General features: G+C 42.8%; 1 protein-coding gene across 3 annotated transcripts in view; it reads right to left on the bottom strand.

The window, feature by feature from the left end:
- Positions 1 to 17,935, bottom strand: part of LOC144893224 (G1/S-specific cyclin-D2-like) — a 121,863-nt gene that overhangs the window by 51,030 nt on the left and 52,898 nt on the right. Inside the window, exons 5-6 of one of the 3 annotated variants that reach the window (XM_078782957.1) lie at positions 17,745 to 17,867; positions 11,748 to 12,722 (exon numbers count right to left, since the gene is read on the bottom strand). In XM_078782957.1, the coding sequence (XP_078639083.1) occupies positions 12,705 to 12,722; positions 17,745 to 17,867 (141 nt within the window). In that variant the 3' untranslated portion in view covers positions 11,748 to 12,704. Of the gene's footprint in view, positions 1 to 11,747; positions 17,868 to 17,935 lie in introns of those variants that run through there. The other 2 variants (XM_078782955.1, XM_078782956.1) reach the window with 2 other exon arrangements.

Here is a 17,935-nt window from a genome sequence, read left to right as displayed (position 1 = left end):
TATTTACAGAACTAAGACATTCTTTTCAAAGTATTGTGTTGAATCCAATATTTGCCTAGATAATTTCCAAATAAAATTATATAACAGACTGTGATAGATAATATTAAGTTGAAATTGGTACCATTGGATTCCTTGCCCCCAAAAACATACTGTTACGGACACGACTTATTAAGATGTTATGCTGGGCCGAGCGGAATGGCCGCAGTGTTCGCACAAGTTACCCGATTACACTCGAACGTTGACTAAGTCGCGCTATGCTAAATCAATGATGGAAAGGACACACGGCTGGGTTAAAATGACACGACACCAGGGGTACAGTTCTCAAGACCTCCGGAGGAGGTTATAATAGTTCGGAACGTTAGATTACAAGGACAAGAGAGACAGCATAGTAAGGTAGGCACTTAAACACGGTCTTATCTTAGCCCCGACAGACGACAGATAAACGGGACAAGACTGACTCACACGGGGATTGATGGCAAGGAAAGGCAGGTAGCCGGTGGACAGCACAAGGTGCACTCTTGGCTCAGGGACAGGATCCACACGGTCCGAAAGATGCAGGGAGGTCTCTCAGCGCTCGGAAGGTGACGTTCTTTCTCCAAGCTCGGGGCGCATCTTACGTCACGTCTGGTAAGTCGCCGCGTATATCCGGCGGGGAGTGACACGCCCTCGGCTCGTTAGCTCCGCCCCAGATGGAATCGGCCCGTTGTTTCTTATTGGGTGCTGGGGGTTACCGGGCTCCGCCCTTGACGAGGAGCTGACAGCCAGCCCCTTCGTGGTAACCCCGTGGGCGCACATGGCAATGGCGGCTAACCAAGCCGGTGTGAGGACGCACACTCCCCGCACCGCGGCCGCGCCGCCCCCGCTGTGGTTGTAGTTGTTGTTGTTGTTAGTGTTTCATGAGGAAGATGGGAGGAGGTATGGGGAGGTCCTAAACTCACTACTGGTGCCATACAATCACATTCTGGTGCAACGAAGAGTCAGAATTAATGGAAACGAGTCCTTAACTGACATAGACTAAGAATAACTAGCAAGAGGTCCGAAAGTTGTCTACGTGAGATGCGGTGGACCTGGGCACGACATTTAATGGGGGAAGAAGGGGAAGGTCGGTTCTACAGAGTGTTATTTACAGGCAATGGGACTAGGGAATGGGGGATTGGGGATAGTTGGGGGGTATTGGGGAAATAGGGGAATATTTACAAGCGGATATGGATGGAGGCCAAATCCCATATCCGCAACATTGCACCCTTCTCTACCCTCGGGGCGTCCCGACCCGATAAATTTTTACCTACTTTAGTGTGGCACTCAGATGTAGTTCCATCTACTATTAACTCTACCCTGAGTGCGACAGTTTTACAGATGTTCACAAATGAGTAAATATGTCCCCCTGCGACGTTGCACCCTTCTCCTCACAGAAACACACCCACAGGATAACCGAATCGCGGAAAGAATTCGCAAACTAACATACAGCCGGTAGGGAGCATTATTTACAAGACTACGCTGATATTTACACTACGATCCAGGACCTGTTTTTGGAGGAACACATGCAGATGTTATGCATAGAGAGAGCACGCATGCCAGCATCGATACACCAACCCACGAGTGCTCTGTGGCCTTACGGCCTTTAATAATGTGCAGAGCACCCCTTCCAAGCACCAAAAGCACCACCCCAAGCACCAATCGGTGCAGTCACCATTGTTCATTAAAATAAAAACAACAACCCCTAACCCTGCAGGTGTCTCTTGCTCTTCGTGTGGTGCACTTGGCCTTCTTACTTCTTTCAAAAATAAAGAAAGGCGCCAACCGCATCCATTTCCTATTTGTGGCCGTCAGGGGGCCAACTATAAGTGGTTCACCTTGTATGGCATAGGTGCCACGTTGACCCATAGGTCCATCAACGGGTGGTGCTTGCCCGCAAAAGAACTGCGGTCCATTGTGGGTGGCCACCAAAATTGCGGTCCATATGGTGTATCGATCCAGGCAGCAAGCAGCGAAAGTGCAGGCCCACAACTGCGGAGCCAGCACCTCTCTCTCCTCTCTCTCTGCCCCAAAGCCAAATCCTCGGAGGTGGGAGACAAAAGAAGAAAACAAGTGAGTAAGGTGGTAAGGGCGCAAAAGTGCACGCAATGTAAGGTAATGCACACTGGGGGCACATGGGAACCAGGTGAGACAGGTACGTTCCTACCGTACGCCCCCCCCACCAGGTAACCTACATGGCCCCTCCCTTACCCCTTACTGTATCCACAAAACACAACACTACCCATAAACATCTACTTTACAAATCAACAAACGTCCCTACTGTCTTCCCCGTTCCTCCCATATACCAAATTCGTCTTCTCTTCCTCCTAACCAATCAAATTTGCCATTTTCAACTCAACATCATAATTTGCCATCTCCAACTCAACATCAAAATTTGCCATTACCAATTCATCATCAGTCCCTCCTAGGGAGGGAGAGATGGAATCACCCCAATGTCTCATCCACGTCGTGATGCGTCTCACCAATCCAACAGCAATCCTTACTTCCTGCAACACAAAACAAAGAAAACACAGGTGTGGAGTCATCATCACCACAGGTAAGTGGCTGCGTATGGTGCGACAGGTTCATCAATCCTAACTATTTCCTAAATGACTTTAACACACTTTACACTACCCAGGGTCTTTCTCCTGCCATACCATTGGCCCTCTTACACTATGGGTTCTAAAAACCAATTCCCATTGACCAAACTGTGGTGCTTTTCAATTTGGGGTCTCACTCCCCCGATTCATCTCCCGGTGCCCTCGCACAATTTCTGGGCTGTGGCGTGTACCTCTCCCAGTGGGTCTACCCACCTGCACACCTCCACCACTGCAGTTGCCTCCGAGCTTACCTGCTCCTTACCCTAACCTAACTACCTGGGGAAGGCCCTCTGGCGCTCTCCCCACTCGGTGCCCTCTCTGGCACTGGGCTACCCGGGTCCGTCCTCCGGATCCTCGGGCCCCATCCACAACTCTACCGGCTCCCAGAGCCCACCTGCGGCCTCACCTGGCCGACATCCTCACAGTGGTGGAGTGCCCAACCAACTACACACACTAACAGGCTACACGCCCAGCCATTTCCACAACACTAATGCACCCATCCACAATACCATTCTGCAACCGCACCACAAATGCCAATATCCAACCACAATTTACCTATACCCTCTACCTAACACTTACACTACCCGCCCCGGGTACTCGTGAAAGGGGTCCACTCTTCCCCCATCCACACCTTCGCACCATGCACACCACTCCGTACCACTTACTCCAACTCTCTCCACACACCTGTACCTGCACACCTGTGCTCTCACACCTGGTGCCACCTGCACCCTTCTCTCCCCAAGCGCATTCGCGCTGATCCACAACACTCATTACTCACACACTGCTCCACACACCTGTCCAGTTGCACACCTGTGCAATCACACCTGTTCAATCCTCACACACACGGCATCATCTCATCTAACTACTCCCCTCTGAAACTTGCGCTTCCCAGTCGTTCCTTTAAACTATTGCGCTCCCATGTCATTATCATCCACACTAATCTACCTGCGTCCCCACTACAGGTATCGGTCACTAACTAAACTTAACGTTACCTAATGTCATCTTCGCTAGATCCCTACACACAATATAACCTAACCCACCCGGGCTAGTTTTCACTGCCATACACCCCATAAGCTATTGCTCATTTGCCCCACCATGGGAAGGGTGGCAGGGATGCCACCCTTACCCACCGTCATACGGCGCGGAAGGGTGGCAGGGATGCCACCCTTACCCACCGTCATACGGCGCGAGTGGGACCTTGTGGGACCACCTCGTATGTGAGTCGTTGCCCGCCTGCCGGACCCCGTGCGTCGCCCCTTGCGGGGTCAGCGCGGGGCCGAACCGGCCGGGCCCCCACAGTACATTACCCCCAAGGGGCTCTCGTGCCTCCCCGGTCCCTCCAACAACTACCCCCGTTGGTGTCGATGCATGGGTCACACTTCCGCAACCCGCTACCCATTCCATACCACCACAACCTTGCTCACCCACACCTCGCACCTCTCGTTCCATACCCTCCAGACCAGCCATACACCTCACTCTTGGCCTCTCACGAACATCCGGGTCTATCTCGACCCCCAAGCTTATTAAATCACCTGGCGCATCATACGCACGACCATATTGGTCACCACTTACACCGGGTCCTCTTCCTCTTCGCTTCTCCGCCATCACCTGCGAATCCCTCATCCGGTTAATGAGCACATCATCACGATCCGAACACAGACTTTGGACCAATCTTTTACCTCCTCTTTTATCTCTTTCTTATCCTCTCTCCGTCGCTTCTTAATTTCGCTCACCCCTTCTTCCACTTCTTCTAATTTCTGTTTCACCTCCTTCATCTCCTCGTGCGCCCCTTTAAGTTCTTCCTCTAACTCCACTTTATTTTTTTCTATGTGCTCCCGCACCTCCCGCTCTTTAACCTCCATCACCTCTACCACTTTGTTCATTTTCCTCGTCAGGTCCTCATGTACCGTCTGACACTCTTTTTTAATTACCCCTACGTCCTTTTTCATCTCCTTCTGTGTCGATTTTAAACCCTCTATTACCGCTGTGTTCTTCTTTACCTGGTCCCCCAACTCCTTTTGTCCCACTGTCAGTTGTTCTACTCCCAGCGTCAACTCCTCTATACCCCCTTGCAATTTTACAGTCCCCTTTCTCACCTCCTTCTCCATGCGCTCCTTACAGTGCCTCACCTCCTCGCGCACTCCTCCGACCTCCTCACTCACACCTCTTCTGATCTCCTCTCCCAACACTTGCATCTCCTGCCCAGATGCCACCCTCATCTGCTCCATTTCCTCCCTGTGAGCATCCAGTTTAGTTTCTACCCCCATTCTGACCCCCTCTATCTGCTGCCCCATTTGTTTAACTTCCCTTTCCGCTTGGTCCCTCATGTCCCTCAATTTGCCTTCCATCCTGTTTTCTAACCCCTCTAACCCCTTTTGCATCCCTTCCATTTGATTCTCTTGAGCGGCCATTCTGTTTTCTACCCCCATTAACCCATTTTTCACCTCTTTTATCCCGTTGTCTAACCCCTCAAATTTGTAGTCTAACTTCCCAAATTTCTTGTCTAATCCCTTAAAATTATTGTCTAACCCCTCACCGGTACCCCTCGCTTCGTCCCTCATTACCACCATTTGGCCCTCCAATCGCTCACCCTGAGCATCCATCCGCTTCCCCATTACCCCCATTTGGTTTCCCAAGTCATTCCTCAGGTCTTCACTTGTCTGGACCATGAGCGCCTTTATTTGTTCCATAAATAGGCCCCAATCCATCGGCGGCGCTGCTACGGTCACGGGCGCGGCTAAATTTGGCGCCACAATAACCATGTGTGCGAGGCCGCCATTTTGCGAACCTGCCACCCTCACTGCTTCGCTCTCCTCCTGTCCCTCATGTCCCTCAATTTGGTCCTGGATCGACCCTGCCTCACTCTCCTCTACCGGAACCCAGCTGTCTTGATCCGCCATAGCGCGACTTTCAAAATTCGGGGTTTTTTTTCCGTAAAACAAAATCAAATTTCGCCGTTATAATTTCGAGCGCGTGAAACGCGCTCCGGATCGAATTCTACTTCCCAACACCAATTGTTACCCTAATGGTACAATTGGTGTTCCAAAATTTGGGCCTAACTAATTTAGTCCCAGGTCCGAATTCCACTCCTCGACACCAATTGTTACGGACACAACTTATTAAGATGTTATGCTGGGCCGAGCGGAATGGCCGCCGTGTTCACACAAGTTACCCGATTACACTCGAACGTTGACTAAGTCGCGCTATGCTAAATCAATGATGGAAAGGACACACGGCTGCGTTAAAATGACACGACACCAGGGGTACAGTTCTCAAGACCTCCGGAGGAGGTTATAATAGTTCGGAACGTTAGATTACAAGGACAAGAGAGACAGCATAGTAAGGTAGGCACTTAAACACGGTCTTATCTTAGCCCTGACAGACGACAGATAAACGGGACAAGACTGACTCACACGGGGATTGATGGCAAGGAAAGGCAGGTAGTCGGTGGACAGCACAAGGTGCACTCTTGGCTCAGGGACAGGATCCACACGGTCCGAAAGATGCAGGGAGGTCTCTCAGCGCTCGGAAGGTGACGTTCTTTCTCCAAGCTCGGGGCGCATCTTACGTCACGTCCGGTAAGTCGACGCGTATATCCGGCGGGGAGTGACACGCCCTCGGCTCGTTAGCTCCGCCCCAGATGGAATCGGCCCGTTGTTTCTTATTGGGTGCTGGGGGTTACCGGGCTCCGCCCTTGACGAGGAGCTGACAGCCAGCCCCTTCGTGGTAACCCCGTGGGCGCACATGGCAATGGCGGCTAACCAAGCCGGTGTGAGGACGCACACTCCCCGCACCGCGGCCGCGCCGCCCCCGCTGTGGTTGTAGTTGTTGTTGTTGTTAGTGTTTCATGAGGAAGATGGGAGGAGGTATGGGGAGGTCCTAAACTCACTACTGGTGCCATACAATCACATTCTGGTGCAACGAAGAGTCAGAATTAATGGAAACGAGTCCTTAACTGACATAGACTAAGAATAACTAGCAAGAGGTCCGAAAGTTGTCTACGTGAGATGCGGTGGACCTGGGCACGACATTTAATGGGGGAAGAAGGGGAAGGTCGGTTCTACAGAGTGTTATTTACAGGCAATGGGACTAGGGAATGGGGGATTGGGGATAGTTGGGGGGTATTGGGGAAATAGGGGAATATTTACAAGCGGATATGGATGGAGGCCAAATCCCATATCCGCAACAATACATTTAGATACCAGAATCAAGTCAATAGCTGCATTACGTCCAGAGATAATAGCAAATGTAGATTTCAAGTGGCGGCCATTTTGAAATCCAATATGGCGGACATAAAGAGAGAATTTCAAGTGGCCCAATATCTGAAAATGTTCGCAACATATTAATGTACATTTGTGCCAAATTTGGTGCTTGTATCACAAAATGCACAATTCTTTTGAATATTTGGGCTAAGCCGCCCCACTATATAGCCAAAGTGATTTCAAATTAACTATAGCCAAAGTGATGTCAAATTAACTACAGCCAAAGTGATGTCCAAAGTGATGTCAAATTAAATATGTCCAAAGTGATGTCAAATTAGCTATAGCCAAAGTGATGTCAAATTAGCTATAGCCAAAGTGATGTCAAATTAGCTATAGCCAAAGTGATGTCAAATTAACTATAGCCAAAGTGATGTCAAATTAACTATAGCCAAAGTGATGTCAAATTAACTATAGCCAAAGTGATGTCAAATTAACTATAGCCAAAGTGATGTCAAATTAACTATAGTCAAAGTGATGTCAAATTAACTATAGCCAAAGTGATGTCAAATTAACTATAGCCAAAGTGATGTCAAATTAACTATAGCCAAAGTGATGTCAAATTAACTACAGTCAAAGTGATGTCAAATTAACTATAGCCAAAGTGATGTCAAATTAACTATCGTCAAAGTGATGTCAAATTAACTATAGCCAAAGTGATGTCAAATTAACTATAGCCAAAGTGATGTCAAATTAACTATAGCCAAAGTGATGTCAAATTAGCTATAGCCAAAGTGATGTCAAATTAACTATAGCCAAAGTGATGTCAAATTAACTATAGCCAAAGTGATGTCAAATTAACTATCGTCAAAGTGATGTCAAATTAACTATAGCCAAAGTGATGTCAAATTAACTATAGCCAAAGTGATGTCAAATTAACTATAGCCAAAGTGATGTCAAATTAACTATCATCAAAGTGATGTCAAATTAACTATAGCCAAAGTGATGTCAAATTAACTATAGCCAAAGTGATGTCAAATTAACTATAGCCAAAGTGATGTCAAATTAGCTATAGCCAAAGTGATGTCAAATTAACTATAGCCAAAGTGATGTCAAATTAACTATAGCCAAAGTGATGTCAAATTAACTATAGCCAAAGTGATGTCAAATTAGCTATAGCCAAAGTGATGTCAAATTAACTATAGCCAAAGTGATGTCAAATTAGCTCTAGCCAAAGTGATGTCAAATTAGCTATAGCCAAAGTGATGTCAAATTAACTATAGCCAAAGTGATGTCAAATTAACTATAGCCAAAGTGATGTCAAATTAACTATAGCCAAAGTGATGTCAAATTAACTATAGCCAAAGTGATGTCAAATTAACTATAGCCAAAGTGATGTCAAATTAGCTCTAGCCAAAGTGATGTCAAATTAGCTATAGCCAAAGTGATGTCAAATTAGCTATAGCCAAAGTGATGTCAAATTAACTATAGCCAAAGTGATGTCAAATTAACTATAACCAAAGTGATATCAAATTAACTATAGCCAAAGTGATGTCAAATTAGCTCTAGCCAAAGTGATGTCAAATTAACTATAGCCAAAGTGATGTCAAATTAACTATAGCCAAAGTGATGTCAAATTAACTATAGCCAAAGTGATGTCAAATTAACTATAGCCAAAGTGATGTCAAATTAACTATAGCCAAAGTGATGTCAAATTAACTATAGCCAAAGTGATGTCAAATTAACTATAGCCAAAGTGATGTCAAATTAACTACAGCCAAAGTGATGTCAAATTAACTATAGCCAAAGTGATGTCAAATTAACTATAGCCAAAGTGATATCAAATTAACTATAGCCAAAGTGATGTCAAATTAACTATAGCCAAAGTGATGTCAAATTAACTATAGCCAAAGTGATGTCAAATTAACTATAGCCAAAGTGATGTCCAAAGTGATGTCAAATTAACTATAGCCAAAGTGATGTCAAATTAACTATAGCCAAAGTGATGTCAAATTAACTATAGCCAAAGTGATGTCAAATTAACTACAGCCAAAGTGATGTCCAAAGTGATGTCAAATTAACTATAGCCAAAGTGATGTCAAATTAACTATAGCCAAAGTGATGTCAAATTAACTGCAGCCAAAGTGATGTCCAAAGTGATGTCAAATTAACTATAGCCAAAGTGATGTCAAATTAACTATAGCCAAAGTGATGTCAAATTAACTATAGCCAAAGTGATGTCAAATTAACTATAGCCAAAGTGATGTCAAATTAACTATAGCCAAAGTGATGTCAAATTAACTATAGCCAAAGTGATGTCAAATTAACTATAGCCAAAGTGATGTCAAATTAACTATAGCCAAAGTGATGTCAAATTAACTGCAGCCAAAGTGATGTCCAAAGTGATGTCAAATTAACTATAGCCAAAGTGATGTCAAATTAACTATAGCCAAAGTGATGTCAAATTAACTATAGCCAAAGTGATGTCAAATTAACTGCAGCCAAAGTGATGTCCAAAGTGATGTCAAATTAACTATAGCCAAAGTGATGTCAAATTAACTGCAGCCAAAGTGATGTCCAAAGTGATGTCAAATTAAATATGTCCAAAGTGATGTCAAATTAACTATAGCCAAAGTGATGTCAAATTAACTATAGCCAAAGTGATGTCAAATTAACGATAGCCAAAGTGATATCAAATTAACTATAGCCAAAGTGATGTCAAATTAACTATAGCCAAAGTGATGTCCAAAGTGATGTCAAATTAACTATAGCCAAAGTGATGTCCAAAGTGATGTCAAATTAACTATAGCCAAAGTGATGTCAAATTAACTACAGCCAAAGTGATGTCAAATTAACTATAGCCAAAGTGATGTCAAATTAACTATAGCCAAAGTGATGTCAAATTAACTATAGCCAAAGTGATGTCAAATTAACTATAGCCAAAGTGATGTCAAATTAACTGCAGCCAAAGTGATGTCCAAAGTGATGTCAAATTAACTATAGCCAAAGTGATGTCAAATTAACTATAGCCAAAGTGATGTCAAATTAACTATAGCCAAAGTGATGTCAAATTAACTGCAGCCAAAGTGATGTCCAAAGTGATGTCAAATTAACTATAGCCAAAGTGATGTCAAATTAACTGCAGCCAAAGTGATGTCCAAAGTGATGTCAAATTAAATATGTCCAAAGTGATGTCAAATTAACTATAGCCAAAGTGATGTCAAATTAACTATAGCCAAAGTGATGTCAAATTAACGATAGCCAAAGTGATATCAAATTAACTATAGCCAAAGTGATGTCAAATTAACTATAGCCAAAGTGATGTCCAAAGTGATGTCAAATTAACTATAGCCAAAGTGATGTCCAAAGTGATGTCAAATTAACTATAGCCAAAGTGATGTCAAATTAACTACAGCCAAAGTGATGTCAAATTAACTATAGCCAAAGTGATGTCAAATTAACTACAGCCAAAGTGATGTCCAAAGTGATGTCAAATTAACTATAGCCAAAGTGATGTCAAATTAACTATAGCCAAAGTGATGTCAAATTAACTATAGCCAAAGTGATGTCAAATTAACTACAGCCAAAGTGATGTCAAATTAACTATAGCCAAAGTGATGTCAAATTAACTATAGCCAAAGTGATATCAAATTAACTATAGCCAAAGTGATGTCAAATTAACTATAGCCAAAGTGATGTCAAATTAACTATAGCCAAAGTGATGTCAAATTAACTATAGCCAAAGTGATGTCCAAAGTGATGTCAAATTAACTATAGCCAAAGTGATGTCAAATTAACTATAGCCAAAGTGATGTCAAATTAACTATAGCCAAAGTGATGTCAAATTAACTACAGCCAAAGTGATGTCAAATTAACTATAGCCAAAGTGATGTCAAATTAACTATAGCCAAAGTGATGTCAAATTAACTATAGCCAAAGTGATGTCCAAAGTGATGTCAAATTAACTACAGCCAAAGTGATGTCAAATTAACTATAGCCAAAGTGATGTCAAATTAACTATAGCCAAAGTGATGTCAAATTAACTACAGCCAAAGTGATGTCCAAAGTGATGTCAAATTAACTATAGCCAAAGTGATGTCAAATTAACTATAGCCAAAGTGATGTCAAATTAACTATAGCCAAAGTGATGTCAAATTAACTATAGCCAAAGTGATGTCAAATTAACTATAGCCAAAGTGATGTCAAATTAACTATAGCCAAAGTGATGTCAAATTAACTATAGCCAAAGTGATGTCAAATTAACTATAGCCAAAGTGATGTCAAATTAACTATAGCCAAAGTGATGTCAAATTAACTATAGCCAAAGTGATGTCAAATTAACTACAGCCAAAGTGATGTCAAATTAACTATAGCCAAAGTGATGTCAAATTAACTATAGCCAAAGTGATGTCAAATTAACTATAGCCAAAGTGATGTCAAATTAACTATAGCCAAAGTGATGTCAAATTAACTATAGCCAAAGTGATGTCAAATTAACTATAGCCAAAGTGATGTCAAATTAACTATAGCCAAAGTGATGTCAAATTAACTATAGCCAAAGTGATATCAAATTAACTATGTCCAAAGTGATGTCAAATTAACTACAGTCAAAGTGATGTCAAATTAACTACAGCCAAAGTGATGTCCAAAGTGATGTCAAATTAACTATGTCCAAAGTGATGTCAAATTAGCTATAGCCAAAGTGATGTCTGCACCACATGTAAGACACACAAACATCTTCAAACCGGCATGGTCGCCAGCTGAACACCATTCTGTTATAGGAGTTTTTCCCATTTCGTTTGGGACCCTGAGAATGGGAGGCCCACAGCAGAAATCCATGTTGCATAAGGCAAGTGTACACAACTATGTCTAACAACCAACTGTAAAGAGAAAGCACAGAACAAAAATGAAAAAAAACAGAAAAACACAAAGATGTAGCACAAAAGCTTTTACTCACAAAGATTTATTACTTTGTGTACTTGAGACAAGTCATTGTATAAGCAGCAAAATACATATTGCATGGTGCATTTTTAAAGATTAAAACCAGCATCCTGCATCTGTCCCCGTAATTCCGATTTGTTTCACTTGAAAATATACGTAGAATGAGAAAAACAAATGACCAGGTAGCAGTCAGTACCTGTGCTGAGGTACTGCCAATGCAGCTGTTCATATACTCTGTAGACCTGAAGAGTTGTATATAAAGTGGTTCCAAAGCCATCTCCATTTGGCCTTTGACACATCCCAACAACACATGTGCAACATTGGTTTTTTTCAGCTTGCTTCCAAAATGTATTTTCACCTGACATTTCACAACACGTCAAAATGCAATATTTAATTTAAGCAATTCATCATCGAGCGGAACACACAATCAAACAAACAGTAAACTGGGATGTGCCGAAAGGAAAATGGCAAAGGGCGATAAGAGAGCTGTTCAGATTACTTCCTTTCCTTTGGCATATTAAACATTACAAACTGACCCGTGGAAAAATAATAATAATAATAATAATAATAAGGCAGACGTTTAAGCAAATTAAAGTACAATATAATAAACTGCAACATAGCAAACGCTTCTTGGTCGTGGCAAAGGCAAGAGACAGGAAAATCAAGAAAGGCGCTCTTCAAGCTCCCAGTTCGTTTATCACATTTCTCTGTCTATCTCTCTTTCTTTTATTTGTCTTTCTCTCTCTCCCTCCATCTCTTTCGGAATGCTAGAACATGAGGTATTGTGACAACTGAAAATATTAAACCAGAAATGTGATATTTGTCATTGTAATTGTGAGGTCTGTCCACTGCTGTCCGACTGTCCCACGACTCTTTGCGTGAACGTACAAAAAAAAGACAATAAAAATCCAGGTGATCAAACACAAAACCAACGTTTCTTTTTGACTCATCAGAAAACAACCAACAACTGTGAAAAAGAAAAAGAAAAAAAATAGCAGCATGTGGTTAGGCAATATGGTGCCATAATGGTTGTTATTATAACAAAACAAAGTCAAACCCTACAATTAGATAGCAGCTAAAGTTATAGAGACTCCTCACAAACTCCTGACTTGTATGATCAGGTGAGCGAGGCAGTGCCGTGTGAGAGTTCGCAAAACAAGCCATTCGTGTGCCCAATTGCATTCACAACCTGCTCTTTCTCACAGCTGATTTCATGTTACCTTTAATATGTGCAAAACAAATATCCAGAGCATCTGAAAGACGTGCACGCAAACGGCGATTCAAGTACACCAATAAACATGGCTTCGCCTCCACCTGCAAAGCGCGCCGACTGCCCCTCAATAACTCGTCGAAGTTCAGTACACGAGTCGAGATTGGGCACGTGAGGAAATGTCGCCATCGTGCGTGCAATGGCGGCTTGCAATTAGAACGCGGACATTTTCTAGACCGTCGCGAGAACTGCTATCCAAAGCCAACTTCGTAAAACTCTGGAATGTAAGCAACCCCAACTCCTGGAATTCCTCTTCATTTCCCATAGTCTATTTACTTCCAGAGTTTCTCTCTTCACATTTCCTTCCTTCCCACAACCCCTTGCAAACACCTCCCTTTCAAAAAGCAGCATACAAAGCAATATGCAGCAACAAAAGAACAGAACAAAATGTTGCACGACAGTTTGGCAACTCCAGCAATCAATGGACTATGACAGTAGAACACACTGCACAAACACAACAATAAACCTTTACTCCTTCCAAAGTGCTCAGCAAAATGCTTTGTGACCTGCTCTGTCATTTTCATTCATCGCGCTTCAAAAGTTGCAGCAATCAGAATTGCCAGTCAGTATCATGCTGGAAATGAAGAAAAGTTAAAAAAGGCTGACTAGGGATAAGATGATTTAAAGATAGCAAAAACGATGGGCAGCCAACAGCAGCACCTGTGAGTTTGCTTAAAATTTGACCTAGACCTTTTTCTTATATACAAAAGGTAGGACACGTTTGTCTTGAAAAGACTATTGACTGGAAAAGCAAGCTGGTAGATGAAAGAAGCCAGAAGTGCAGAGCTCTGCGTTCGTTTGAATATCCTTGGAGTCCCCAGTGGAGAGGTGCCTGTTCAATCAGCTACGGTCCCAGTTGCAGAGTTAAGTTGGAACATTTAAGGCTGTGCAAGTGCAATAGGCCAGAGCGAGTATGGTCACCTGTTTGGTTCCATCATCAGTGCGGATGACACCAGCGCCAACTAGGGTATCCCTTTGTTCACCCCACCATCCAGAGACCCTGGTTCTGTCCATTCAATTGAGAGCACGCATCAATGGCGTGATGAGATCACACAGAGGTACCATGGCTGTTGACAGGCAGCGCACATGTTCTGTAGGAGGTGGCCATATTTGTCGATTGAAACCCTCTGGCCAACGTTGCTCTTCCATCTTCCTGCCCGGAGAGGTGGCGATATCACTACTATCTGGACGTGCCTTTGTGTCGCATCGGCCCGCTAGCTCGTAACTTTGCTTGTTGTTTTGGAACCTCAATTGGTCGTGTCGCCTCTGTCGCATTCCTCATTTGCTACTCATCACAACGTCTGGCTGCTAATAGGAGTCTGCTTCTTCTTCTTTTATTCCTCCCCATTCCTATTCCAATTCTTCAGACTCGAGCACTCTTATTCACCTCACATACTCAGTTATTAAGGGCACTTTTGAACCTGCCACCAGTTATTTGCTTAAATAATGCAAGGATAAGGCTTGTTCTGCATGGTTTGAATGATTTCCAATTCTGCTTTTAACTGGGGATTTTTACAATTTGAATAAAGACAATTTTTGGATTCCAGCTGTTTCAGCTTGCTCTGTCATCCATGGGTTAGTTGTTGCTCTTCCAAATCTGCACTCATAATTCTCCCGGGTATTCGAGCCGTTTCATTGGCTACATAATCGGTGGTGTGGCACGTACAGAGGCCGGATGGCACCACCGTGCCATCCATAAAGAGCATGCCTTATTGCCTTACCCTTTTGAAAGCCACTTAGTCTGTCTCGAGCTCCAGCCACGTGACAATACCATGATACCTGCCTGTCAAGGAGATGTATATTAAAAGGCACTTTGTGAGCAACAAGTTTTTCTGAGGAACGAGGATATTAAGAATGATGTCCCACATGGGCGACATATTCGTCCTTCAGAATTCTAACTGAAGGCATATTATAAAAGCTTCCACTCCGATGTCCAATTTTGGAAATACCTTGAAAAGGATTACATCATGATTATCTTACTATAATTCACCAAATGTCCGTCTGTTCCCAGGTACCACAAAAACGGCTGAACCCATCGCAACAAAATTTTGGGTGGGTAATCCTGGGACCCCCTGGAGTAAAATAGGCCATATTGTTTTTCCAATTTTTTTTCCAATTTTCCAGTTTTTCCAAACACGATGGAATAATATTTACTGATATGAACAGTGATGTGGCTTTTATTGGAATTCTACAAATACTGTTTAGATTTTGATGATTTGCGTGTGATATGATTTTACGGATGTTTAGATAAATAGTTTAAAATAAAAAAAAGCTTTCAATTTCTGATATTTTGCCTTTTCATTTGGGCCTCCAAATTAAGCCCCGCCCATAGGGCGGGTTCCATTGCTAATAATAGAAATACAAGCTTAGTAGCAAATTTAAACCAAAATCCAAGTCAAAGATGAACCATCCTCATACAGAATTCCTTTTTGTTCTTACAGTTAGAAATGGTACTTATAACAAAGAAAGCAAAGTTGGCAAAACATTCCCTCACATAAAAATTAGCCAAAGTCAATTCCATATTACAAGTTCCTACCTACATATTACATACACACAATGGACAAGGGATGGCGGTAGTTGAAAAAAAAAAAACATTGAAAAAAGAAAGAGAAGGGATAAGAAACATTAGTGAAGGAATGGAAAATGGGTAAAGTTTGGTGAAGTGGGAGGTTGAGGGGGGGGGAGGGGGTATGTTTAAATGGCTGTTAAGATGTGAAGTGGAGAGTGGAGTCAGAGGGAGGTAAAGTATGTAGATGGCTCCAGAGCAAATGTGGTAAGGAGAGGTTGATAGAAGTTGCACATTTAGACAGGTAGGTGCAATGTGCATAACCAAGTGCAGACGGATATAAGCAAGGAATCCAGGCTGTGCATGATCCCAAGGCTGGCCTTGAAGACACTGGAGATTAACATAATAAGAACTAAAACGGAACTCGGTGGAGCGCATACCTCCGCCAGGCTCAACAGTTTATGTTTTGTATCCCACTGATAGGCCGGATCGGGATTCGCATCTGAACCAAAATTGAATCGCTTGTTCTTGTCGCCAAACCAACTCATTCACCTAGTTTTGTCATAATTCATCCACAACTTTTTTCAAATATCATACTATATATTGTTTTGGCCCAATTACTCAATGCTGAAGAATCACTAAAAATTTCATATAAAGTTCTCTTATCAGGATCCGTATTCCAACCTTCACCAAAATCGAATCGATCCGTCATCACACACAAAACCAGTCCACCATGTTTCATCCAAATCTGTCATAACTTTTTGAGATATCGTGATATATACTCATATGATATATACTGATATTCTATATACTCATATGATATATACATAAATACAACAGGCATTTTAAGGCCATTTTCCCTGCTAGAGCGGGGGTTAGCCTTGCGGTCCCCATGACAATCTTCTCCATTTTGCCCTATTTTCTGCATCTCCCCTTGTTAACCCCGTTGCCCGCATTTCTTCTTCGACCATCTTCAGCCAAGTCTTTCTCGGTCTTCCCCGTCCTCTACTTCCTTCTACATTCATTTCCATCACTCTTCTCAACCAGGCACTTTCATCCTTCCTCAACACATGACCAAACCATCTCAACCTGTTTCTCATGATATATACATATATAAACATATATATATATATATATATATATTGTTTTTGGCCCTATCTCTCAATGGTGAAGTCGCTTAAAAAATTATCGTATCTGGATCCGGATGCGGATGCGGATGTTTACGAAAATCTTCGCATTTTGTCCCTGTCACATACCCAACCTCTTCACCAAATTTCGTCCAAATCCATCCACAACCTTTTGAGATATCTTGTTCACAAGCAAACAAACAGACAGACAGACAGACAGACAGACAGGGGTGAAAACGCCCACCTTCGGTGGCAGAGGTAACAATAATAATAGCAATTAATACCACCTGAAAAGTGATAATTTATGAGATAGGTTAATGAGCTTGACTGTATCCATACAATCCTAAGCTCTACGTCTATGAAAAGACTCTGACAGCAAGTGCGCTCTGATGTATAAGCATCGCAGGCCGTCCGGCACCAGCGGGTTTAATCTCACCCGGACAATGGCGATCATTGCCCTTACAACCCCCTTAAAGAAAGGATTCACCAAGAAACAGGCAGAATTAGCCGAAAGTGTCCATTTGGCCACAGGAATAGCCTGACTCAAGGCACACAAAGCCTTTTGATTGAGCACCGGAAGTGGAATACCCAAATACCAACGCAGCCATACAGAGGGGTACGCATTGACAAACACACTCCCACATTCTCATTTGCCATCAAAATATCTCTCGTGAGCAGAAAAAGCTGCAGTTAGTATTCATCCACAAGCCACAAGATGTCCTCATTTCTCAGGCCATGATCAACATTCTTGTGTTCCAGAAAATTAACGATAAATCTGCTAGTTTCAAAAAATAACTTCTACCACTAGAAAAAGATGAATAGAAACTTCGCCATTTGCCTTAAACAGCATATTTCTTGCAGTCATGACCCTCAATTTTCATAACTACAAGTAAATTACCAAATGACATGAAAGGCTAGAAAAGTTATATTAACCAACTGATGCCATAAGGAAGAGGCAGAACACGATGGTTAAGCAAGTCTGGTGACGTCACAAGCATTTGCATGTTGAAAAGGCCTCAGCTGGCGATGTACTACATGTGGGTGATGAAGCATAACAAAAATGGCCTACAATATAACATCACATACATCTGTTGGGGTTCCAGCCTGTTCCGGATCCTCCTGATTTTCAGAGGAGACCAGTGGCCTACATGGACAAAGGCTGCTGTTCAGCAAGTCTTCAATCTGTCCTTGGCATTCACGTAGGCAATCCTGGGGCGGGGTCCAAAAAGTTTATATGTGAGAAATGAGGATGTGAGAGTGAATGAGAGTGTGAAAAA

Source organism: Myxine glutinosa, chromosome 8 (genome assembly GCF_964187855.1).
Source record: "Myxine glutinosa chromosome 8, kmMyxGlut1.1, whole genome shotgun sequence".
NCBI classification, from domain to species: domain Eukaryota; kingdom Metazoa; phylum Chordata; class Myxini; order Myxiniformes; family Myxinidae; genus Myxine; species Myxine glutinosa.
The sequence above is the reverse complement of the archived record's forward strand: the minus strand, read 5'-3'. Positions and strand labels throughout refer to the sequence as shown.